Genomic DNA, 10,754 nt, shown 5'->3' on the forward strand with positions numbered 1-10,754 from the left:
GGCACCCGGCTGAATGGAGTACCGCGAGTTATGAGTCTCCTGAAGAATCAACTCACGCGACCACAAAGGTCTATTACGCGTGACCTCCTGGTCACATGACATCAACTTTACCAGTTACGCCAAGGCTCTCCTTCAATATCAGTGTATATAAGTAAAATCCTTTATGAACTCTTTTCAACCCTTTTCTATGGCCAAAATATATGATTGAATACTTGAGTACTGTAAATGTTACCCTAAGAACATAATCTGTGTAAACCTTTGCTTCCTGTCCTTCTGTTGCTGCAGCCTACATTTCCCAAAAACAACAAATAAAAAGTATAAATGTAGATATACAAAAAATTTAGTACTTCCTTTCATTATTAGTAAATTTTGTTTGTATTCTTACCTTCATGTAGATACCAAGATCAGGATCTGGTTTAATATTAGCTTCTTTCTCTCTTCTTGATAATTCAGCCAACATCTCTACACAAGTTTTCAAGAAAAATAATAAATAAATAAATATCTATATGTTTTTACTACAAAAAAGAAAGAAATAAAACTCACTTATATAAATTGAATTTAGTTAAAAAAATCAATAAGAAAATACTAACGATATCTAGAGCCAACTCCTAGACATCTTGCAGAGAATTCCAAAGTTTCTCTTACAGTCATTTCTCCAATATGTAAATCATGTTGGCTAATATAAACAGCTGTTCTTTGTGGCACAAATTCATGTAATTCATGTCCATTATATGTCACCTTCCCATTAACCTAGTTTCCAAAAAAAAAAGATAGAAAACTTTAGTTTTTTTTTTCTTATTTATAAACGCATTTAACTTCTATAAACTGACAGTGTACAAAAACTTATAGTATGAAGTCACTTTAAAGGTAGTTAAAGGTAATCATCCTCAATTAGTGGAATTAGTAAACTAAAAAATAAGACAAGCAATTTTCTACAGTAGGTTAAATTATAATGATGGTGTAGAAAATCAATTTTATTGTCATTGAATATAAAATATATCTTTTATACAAACTTTTTTTCTTTTGTAAACTAAGGAACCCGCAGCCGCTACCCTTCGTATGCACTCTGGGTAAACCCTGCTCCAGTATAATAGCTCGCAAACTACACTCGAGAGGTATACCGTACTAGGCAAACCCGTGAGACGAGCTCGACCGAGAAAGTGTGCATGGGGTTTCAAACCTACAGCCTCCCATTTGGGAGGTCTTCTGCTCAACCAACTCAGTCACCCTTGCGACTTTTATACAATATCTTTATTATAAAATTTATCTATGATATTTGGAATTAAAAATCTTACCCTTAGAGTAGGATCAAGCTTTCCAGCCAAAGCTAATAAAAATGTAGTTTTTCCAGAGCTTGGAGGTCCCAAAAGCAGAGTTAATCTGCATGGCTTAATCATTCCACTTATATCTTTGAGTATTGTAATTTGTCTCTTTTTACTTGGTAGAATGTGAAGAGAATTCAACAGTCTTTGGAGCCAAAAATTGAAGGAAAAAAAAAACACAAAAGTTAGTATGATAAAATAACAACTCCTTTGCAAATTAAAAAAAATAGATATATAAAAAAAATATTTTGTTTTTTGTTTTTTTTGGTTTAGATTTTTACCTCAAAGAAGTTGGTAATGAAGTTGATAAAAGTAGGCAAAGCTCTGCTTCCTACATATGCATCTGCCTCAATAGTTAGATTCTCATATCTTACTTCTATTGATGGCATATCAATGCCAACTCTGTTAATTTTCCATTTTTTTTTACCAAAAAAAAAGGAACAAAAAGTTAAATACCAATCAAATAAAAATAGAAAAGGTAAACTAGGTAAAACTTTGATGCACTAAGTTCCTGTTATGCTTAGGTCCGAGAAAAGGTATCACCTCGAGTCCATTATACTACTGATATCTCGCATTTCTGTGTAAGAGAATGTTTTCACAGTTCAAAACTCGTGACCCTTGGGCACACAATCTTACCTTGCATTTTACAAGTGACTGTTTTTACGTCTTAAACCCATGAACATTTTGTCATTATGATGACAACACTCTTACCGTTGCGTCGAGATTCCCGAAAATTGTAAGCAAACTAGTATAAGAGCAGCCCGGTGCACTAAGCTCCGAGGCTGCTTAGTCCGGGAACCGAACAGGACAGACCACAAGGTTCTATTATATTGCACGCAGTCTTATACTGCATTTCTGCAAAAGACTGTTTCTACGGCTCGAACCCGTAACTTCTTGGTCACATGCCAACAAGTTTACCAGTTACACGAAGACTCCGCTTATGTAAACAAACTAGTATATATCATATCATATCATCATATACTATGCTAAAAGTGGGAGGACCCTAAGTTGTAAAGTTGATTTACCAAAACATCCATTAAAATTAGTAAAAGACATTTTTATCCCTCATTGAAACACTATTCCTTTAATATTGTTGTATCAAATAGTAAATTTTCCTACCAATAAAATGGCTTTGTTTAAATGAGGAAGTTTAAAAGACTTATGCTAGGGGTTAAATCACAAAATGCAACATATGTGATATTTCACCTAATTTTATTGTTAAGTATTGTTCATTGACAACTGTCATGCAATTTCTTAACATTATTATTTATGTTCCTATATAAGTGTTATATATTGTATGTTTTTTATATAAATTATATATCTTACTGGAATAGAGTAGTATGTGATACTATAACACAATATGCTAATTTATGTACGTCAAGCAAATATCTTAACAATTGTACATCAAATTCACGCAATCTAATTTTAAAAGAGATCAATAAATGGACTATTATTTCAACCTTATCATTTAGTTTCTGTATGTTTATTGTTTAGTATGTTATACTTACTAATCCCAAAAGAAAGAAGACAATCTAATTAGTTTGGTAATTGAAGGCAAATTTCAAAAATCTCAATAGGACACTTTCTCCTTTAAATTTTATTTTATAACTCAAACATATTATTTTAATCACATATGTAGTTTCTTATAACTGTATATATACTCATCCACACAGGGCACACGCATTCCCAAATATATATATATATATATATATATTCTTTCACTTATAACGTGTCAATTCTATTCTTGAGTTTCAGCAACAACTTCTCTTCGTCAAGCAACTTTAACAAGCCTCTCAAGTAAACTCTTTCTTTCTTGGTGTCCAAAATCATTTATATAAACAAACTAATATAAGAGCTGTCTGGTGCACTAAGCTCCCACTATGCGCGGGATTCGAGGAAGGGCTAGACTCTTGTGCACTAAGCTCCCGTTATACGTGGGGTCCGAAGAGGATCAGACCATAAGGGTGTATTGTACGGAGCCTAACTCTGTATTTTTGCAAGAGGTTGCTTCCACAGCTCGAACACATGACCTTTTAATCACATGAAAGCAACTTTATCAGTTACGCCAAGGTTCCCGTTCGCAAACAAACTAGTATATATATATATATATATATATATATATATATATATATATATATATATGTAAAAAAAATTCTCACTTACGTGTCAATTCTATTCTTGAGTTTCAACAAGAACTTCTCGTTATCTTCATCTGCAACTTTAACAAGCCTCTCAAGTAAAGATTTCCTTTCTTGATGTCCAATATCAGTTATATCAACTTCAGCAGCAGAATCACCTTCTGATCCAAACAATAAACCTTTTCTCAGACGATCAAAAGTTGGCAATTTTTCTAAAGCAGCCCATTTAAGAGCTTCTTCATCATCTTCATCTCTAGCTGAACGTGAAAATATTGAACTACTATTTGCCCTAAAATTTCCCCTTAAACTATTACTCCCTCTTAAAATATTAAGATTTGCTGGCTCCATATCTTCAACCAACGTAACGTCAACGTTGACTCTGATCGATCAAAAGACTAGTCTCTTAAACCATGCAAAACCATGCAATATTTAACGCCCTGAGGCGAACGATTGTATCCAAAAATGAAAAATCTATCTCCAATACTTCAAACGTGTTCAAATGAACGTGAAAGAGTATTGAGAGATAACCAAAATTGTTTTCTTGAAGTTTTTTTAGGTTTTTGATATATGGTTATATAGAAGAAAAGAATGAGAGGGAAAGTCAGAGTTGATGCTAAAGATAAAGGCAGAGCGGTTATATAGCAGCAAGTTCAGGAGAGGGTGACTATTGGATAAATTAATCAAATATTAACGCAAATGTAGTCTTTTTTTTCCACTATTCTTTTGTTGAATATTTTGACTTGACTAGATTTTGACTAATTATTGATTTTTCCAAGACAAGTGGAGAATAATGAGGAAAATCTAGAAGCTGATTCTTGATTAGAACCTTTGAATATTTGCAACCTCGGCAATAAAAGATGAAGAATTTTTAAATTTAAATATAAATATATACTATGTGAGCACGTGATTTTTGTTTTTCGCACGACAATCGCTCCAAAAAGAAATAAGAAATAATAATTGGCCCTGCTGTACAATTTTGAATTTCTGTGCGCCACCTTGTTGATTTATTTGTGACTTCGGCCCATTTTTATTTATTTACTTTATTAAAAATAAAATTCAAAAAATATATGTGTCCTGCATAATTCAAACCGTAATCCAGTCGTTAAATAGAAAATCATGAGTAGGCATCTTCGTCCGTGATTTTATTTTGTTTAACTTTACTTGTTTGAAATATTTTAGTGTGCGAATAATTGTATTGAGTGTGTATTTAATTTTAATTTGATTTTTGGCTTAGTTTTGTTTTAAAATAAAAAAAGGAAATAAATAATAAAAAAAAAAGGGTCCCTTTATTCTTCCGGATTTGGGCCAATTTTAACAAAATTGGCCCAAAAAACAGCCCAAGACCCAGGCCTGCCCGGTCCAGTCCAGATGATGCCCAGAGAGAGTCCAAACGACGTCATATGGATACAGTTTGATCTGGGCCGTTGATCTCAGATTGATCAACGGCCAAGATCACATTTCCTATACCCACGAACAGAACCCGACCCGTTTCCACCCGGACCAACCCAAACCCCCTTTAGTTGAAACGACATCGTTTCCCCGAGGCCTTTAGATCCAAGCCATTGATTCCAGTTAATCCGATGGCTGAGATCAGCCGCCTATTCCATATATAAGCCTATAACCTTACCCTGCCCCCCCATCAGATACCCCAGCTCCCGTCTTCAACCTCATCCCCATCAAACCCTAGAGCCGCCCCTGTATCCTCCACCATGAAAACCGGCGGCATGGACGCCGGTGACCTTCCCCTTAACACCCTAGAACCCCCTTGCCATCCTGAGCATGAATCCATTAACCCTGTAGTTCGAATCCCTCCCCACCTTCTCGAATCTTCATTTGAAGGTTCGAGTCGAAACTCGATCTACACGGTTCAACCCTAGCTTCACACCAGATACTCCCCAGACCCCCTCGTGACCAAACCATACTTGGTTTGGTCCGAATCTGATCAGGGAAGCCTGAATCCAAGATCTAAGTTTGAAGGTTTTGTGTCCTTCGTCACTGGTTTATACCGGTTCAACCGAAGAGATTAAGGTCTAATGGACTTCAATCAAAGTGTTTCTCATCTGAGAAACACTTCGATTAAAGTCCATTCAGCCTTAAGAAAGTTTGTCCAAATCCAAGTTCAAACTGTTAAACTTTTCAAGTTTTAAGGTAAGTCTGCTTTCTTTTCCTTTATTTGTTTTTAGTCCGTATGATTTGTTTTAAAAGACTGTTCATATTTGTTTTAATTTTTATCAACTTTTGTTTGTCCACTTTGTTTGAACATCTGTGTTTGTCTGAATCCCTCTCCTCCTATTCTGATACGGCATGCGTATTGGTTGTATTCCAAATTTGTACTGACTAACTGATTCCTCGAAGTACCATTCTATTTTAATCAGTATAAGTCGAGTCATGTGTCCCATACTTCTGAATGTCTGATTTTTGGCTACGATTGTGTACGTTAATGCTAATATAGTCGAGTCGACATGAGTCGTCAATTAGTTTCAACTGTCTGAGCATAGTAAATCGATTTGCTTCTGTCGAACATTTTTTGAATCAATTAAGAACCAATTTTGTTTACTTATAGCTGTTGATTTGGATCAGTAATGTAAAAGGGATGTTTGGTTTAAATGCTGAATTGGAGGGCATGTGCACTCTTGCACAGCATTTGCATTGGTGCACCTCATGTGCATTGGTGCACCTCATGTGCTTTGTGCACAACCTGTGGCCTGCATAAAGGTCCTTGTTTAATTTTAAAATGGTTTGACAGCATATGCTGTCAACATATCCTACTGCCCATACTTGCTTTTAGTTAAATAAAATGGAAAAGCTAAATCTGCCAGGGAATGATGGGGTTTTTATACCTAATTAACTAAAGTGGAACTGAAAAAGTTTAAAGGCACATGGGAGGGGTATGGTAATAGTCTGAACAGGCTGTTTAAAAGGGATAGTGTTGAGGCCTATAAGAGAGAGAGGTGAGGAGATAAAAAGAGGGGGGACTGATTTCTGAAGGTTGTAAAAAAAAGAAAAACACACTGTGAGGAGTTTAGACAGGAGAGCTTGAAATACATACAAATAGATACACATAGATAGAGAGAGTTTAAGGGATAGAAGGGATACAACCAACAATCAGAAGCTTTTTCCTCCTATTATTACTGGGTTTCAGTTGTTCAACCTGTTCAAATCAATTCTGATTCTTTGAAATTCCAGTTGTGTCTATTAGTCGAGTGTTTTCATTGGTTTACTACTGGTTTGGCCTGTCTGGATTTCTGATTCTATCCCACTGGGTGTTGCTGCTATTTGGCTATTGCTTTCTATTGGCCATAGTTGCATCTCTGCACTCGAGCCTGTTTCTTGCTGTATTGTTTTGCCTGCTGCTATTCTGCCCTGTTGCTACTGACAGTGCTGTTACTGCTTGCTGCATTGGTTCATTGTTACTCTACTGATTGCTCCTTTGTCTTCAATTGCAAATATTCCCAGGTACACAACCTTCGAACCTTGTATTGTTGAAAGTTTGAAGTTGAAGCAGAAATAAAGAAATGAACACCAGTTTATGTTATAGTATTGGTGTAAAAAGATAGTTCGAATGTTGGTTGGGCCTGTATTTTTACTGCGAACTGCAAATATTCTGTATAAACTAGCATACATTTCTGTTTAAAGATGAACTGTTAGATAGCATGGCTCAACAGTAATGACAGTATGACATAGACAGCATGTTTTGATTTAGTATACATTCAGTTCAGTATAACACTTGTTTGATTTAGTATGACTGTATAACATAGAGTCATGGTAAGCACTTGTATGTATTTTGCCTAGACCACTGAATTGACAAAACTGTGGTACTGGGTCCGGGATAAATGTATCCCAAACAAACTCCCATACAGTCACATTAAGAGTCTGGCTATGAATGCCAGTTCTCCTGTCAGTTTATTCGTTCCAATGCAGGTTCGATACTGGGTTTCGGTACAGATTCTTTTCGAAATGATGTAATGATTGTTGAGAAAAACTAATAATCATTTTTGAGTTCAATTAGTAGTAATTTTCCTAATAAAACAGCCGATTTCTTTTATCAATTTCAAATAGGTTAGAGTGTTAAGAATAGAACTTGGAGGTCGTTAAACATAACTCAATATATGTTGTTAGTTTGTTTGCAATCTCACTTAGCGAATTAATAAGCATATTCACTTGTTGAAGACAAAGCATGCGGTAGCCCTCACCTCATGAACAATCAATCAGGTAATCAAACAAGTTTAGGTTCGGCAAACATAATAAGGATTCAGTCCGTATTTGTCTAAACCAGCAAAATTCGGCATCATCCTTCTCTTTAAAGATAAAATGTAGTAAAAATGTAGTCATTGTAGGGTACCCTTCTAAAATAATGAGACAAGCCTCGCCGAATAAAAAGGCAAATTGCGGGGCCCTTAATAATTGGTCATAATAAATACTTAGAATTTGGGACGGGCTGTTTAGTGAATTCCACTGCCCTCCCCGAAGACAATAACGCGTTAGATTCTCTAGGCGCGACTTAATCAAATTACATTCTTAAATTCGGGTGCGCATTTATGTGACCCAAATTCAAATCTCAACGGAGTCGAAATGTGTTAACAACTACGGGTGCATTGATTGTGACGTGGTTCGAGATACATTTTCACGACGTTGCAATTCTATAAAAATAAAAATGATAATAATAAAAGCGGTTAAAACTCAATAAAAGCACATAAGTCACAACATGTATTTAAATCAGATATTTAGCCATTGTAACAATTTAAGCGACCGTGCTAGAACCACGGGATTCGAGGGTGCCTAACACCTTCCCTCGGGTCAACAGAATTCCTTACTTAGAATCTCTGGTTCGCAGACTTCATTTGGAAAAGACGAAAATCTCCTCGATTTGGGATTCAAGATAAACCGGTGACTTGGGACACCAAAAGCCAAACCTTTTCCCAAGTGGCGACTCTGAATTAAATAAATAATCCCATTTTCGAATATTGTCACTTAAATTGGAAAAACTCCCCTCGCGCATTAACCCTTCGGGGGCGGGCGCGCAAAAAGGAGGTGTGACAGCTCTGGCGACTCTGCTGGGGAAGAAACCCAGAACCACTGGTTCAGGGTTCAAGAATTCGAGCTTAGAATAATTGTTATATTTGGCTTTATTATCTGATCTTTATTACATATTTTTGCATAACGTGCTAAATATTGTCTTTTACCGCTTTGATATTATCTGAACTGTATATAAACTGTGCCGAAACCCTTCTCTCTTCACCTCCGGGGAGAAGCTCGCTGGTCGAGACTCCCTATTCTGTTAGTGTCAATACCCGAAATAAGAAAGAGGACGGATAAGTTACGAAGCCGGACGGCCTTTTGGTTCCCGGTAAGTTGCCCCTCCTCGACTCGAGTTGTCCGCTCGGGTACACAGTCTAGAACAAATACCAAGGTTTAAACCTAGTATAACTCGACTTCATGCCGGATCCCTAGTAGGAACGCTTATTTGCATCATGTTGCATTTGACTTAGGGGGCTCAACACAGGGGTTGAGTCCGTCTAGGACAAGCAACCAGAAATGAAAAGGCCACCCTGCTGCATCTTATTTGTTTTGCGCATTTATTTGCTTCGGTTCCGCATGTTGATCGGTTTCTAAAAAAAAAAAATAGCAGCGTAGGGAGATAATTACTTATTTTGGAAAAATAAAACCAATGTCCAAGTAGTGTCGAAACCTCGTCGGAATTTTTCTAAAAAAAATAATATAAAACCAAAAGTTGTCTTTTAGTTTGATTCATTAAAAAATATATATAAAATTTTTCTGTTCTTTTTAAGAAAGGGTATTTATTTTTGAAAAAAAAAAAAAAGTATAATAAAAAAATCTGGAAAACTCATAATTCAAAAAAATGTGTTGTTTCTTTTGTAATACCCTTTTATAAATTCGGACTAATAGTCCAAATATTGCAAAAAAAAAAACAAAAAAAAATATTTTTAGTATTTATCTTTCTCCAAAAACAATAAAAATGCTTATTCTTGATTACTAGGTTTATTTGATTTTCTCTATTCGCGATATGACCGAACTACGCCGGTTTGATTCTCGCACGGGGTGAGATACGTAGGCAACCCTCGGCGAGTCCAACCTCCCGTTTTCAAAAAAAAAACTAGATAATTTTAATTTTTTGAGTCTAATAAAGTTTATCGCCTTAAATAAATGTGCAGGATGAGCACGATACAAAATGAATCGTTTTCAATAATGACCAAGATCCCTTTTGAGTTGCGATTATGGTGGAACGACTTAGGCAAAGAAGGGCAAGGCAAAGTGAGGAAATATCTGAAAAATCTCCCGGATTTACTAGACATTCAGCCTCGGGGTGATATTATCAGATCATTGGTCACTTACTGGGACTCGGCGCACAATGTATTCCATTTTTCAGACTTCGAACTCACCCCGACGCTGGAGGAAATAGCGGGATACATTGGGGGTGATGAAGCTCCGTTAAGGTTCAAGTACTTGATTGCACCTAGAGCCGTCACGGTACACCGATTTTTGGACTTTCTGAAAATACCCCGAACATTTCACCATCCAGATCTTGCCAAAGGCTTCTGCAGTCTCCATCTCATGTATGCTAGATACGGTCATGAGGGTGGGTTCAATAAGCCGGATTTCAAACTATGTAGTAAAGGCAACCGGCAAAAATGGGACGAACACAGGCAATTGGCTTTCATGACGGCTTTCTTAGGTCTTATAGTGTTCCCAAGGAAGGACGGCAACATCGATCTAAGAATAACTGGGGTTGTCAGTACTTTGCTTACCCAAGATAAAAGTACTCTGGCGCCTATGATTATGGCTGACATTTTCCAGGCTCTCACTGTTTGTCGAGCCAGGGGTGACTTCTTCGAAGGATGTAACCTACTGTTGCAAGTATGGATGACCGATCATTTATGTCATCGCTCCTCACTTGTGGGTTATGGTTCGCCAGAGAAAACTTGTATTGGAGAATTCTACACGAGAATCAAAGGGCTCAATTTACCTGAGGGAGTCACATCATGGACCTCATTTCTCCGAACTCTCACTGCCAGCCAAATCCAATGGACGCTCGGATGGTCACCTATCGAGGAAATCATATACATGCCGGCAACCCGGCCTCACTTTCTGTTGATGGGACTGAAAAGTATCCAACCCTATGCACCGTATCGGGTTTTGAGGCAACTTGGGAGGTACCAAGTGGTACCGAAAGATGAAGATTTGAGTACCCAAGTGATTGAAATCAGTCCGAACGGTCAGTTCCCTGAAGAAGAAGTTCGCCAAATCTGGAGTGAATGCCAACATCTGACAGCAA

General features: G+C 36.8%; 1 protein-coding gene across 2 annotated transcripts; it reads right to left on the reverse strand.

Annotated features, from left to right (window-relative positions):
- Positions 1 to 222: 222 nt before the first annotated feature.
- On the reverse strand, positions 223 to 4,017 carry LOC104225440 (pleiotropic drug resistance protein 1-like). 2 transcript variants are annotated; one of them, XM_070146144.1, is made up of 6 exons: positions 3,486 to 4,017; positions 1,604 to 1,724; positions 1,296 to 1,467; positions 591 to 750; positions 386 to 462; positions 223 to 286 (listed from the first exon to the last, which is right to left on the reverse strand). In XM_070146144.1, the coding sequence occupies exons 1-3, from the start codon at positions 3,806 to 3,808 to the stop codon at positions 1,435 to 1,437; spliced, it is 477 nt and encodes a 158-aa protein (XP_070002245.1). In that variant the 5' UTR covers positions 3,809 to 4,017; the 3' UTR covers positions 223 to 286; positions 386 to 462; positions 591 to 750; positions 1,296 to 1,434. The 2 variants fall into 2 exon arrangements, with proteins under 2 accessions (XP_070002245.1, XP_070002246.1); XM_070146145.1 differs by lacking the exons at positions 223 to 286; positions 386 to 462; positions 591 to 750; positions 1,296 to 1,467; positions 1,604 to 1,724 and adding an exon at positions 3,045 to 3,352.
- Between the last annotated feature and the right edge of the window lie 6,737 nt (positions 4,018 to 10,754).

This window comes from Nicotiana sylvestris, chromosome 5 (assembly GCF_000393655.2).
Source record: "Nicotiana sylvestris chromosome 5, ASM39365v2, whole genome shotgun sequence".
Classification (NCBI taxonomy): Eukaryota; Viridiplantae; Streptophyta; class Magnoliopsida; order Solanales; family Solanaceae; genus Nicotiana; species Nicotiana sylvestris.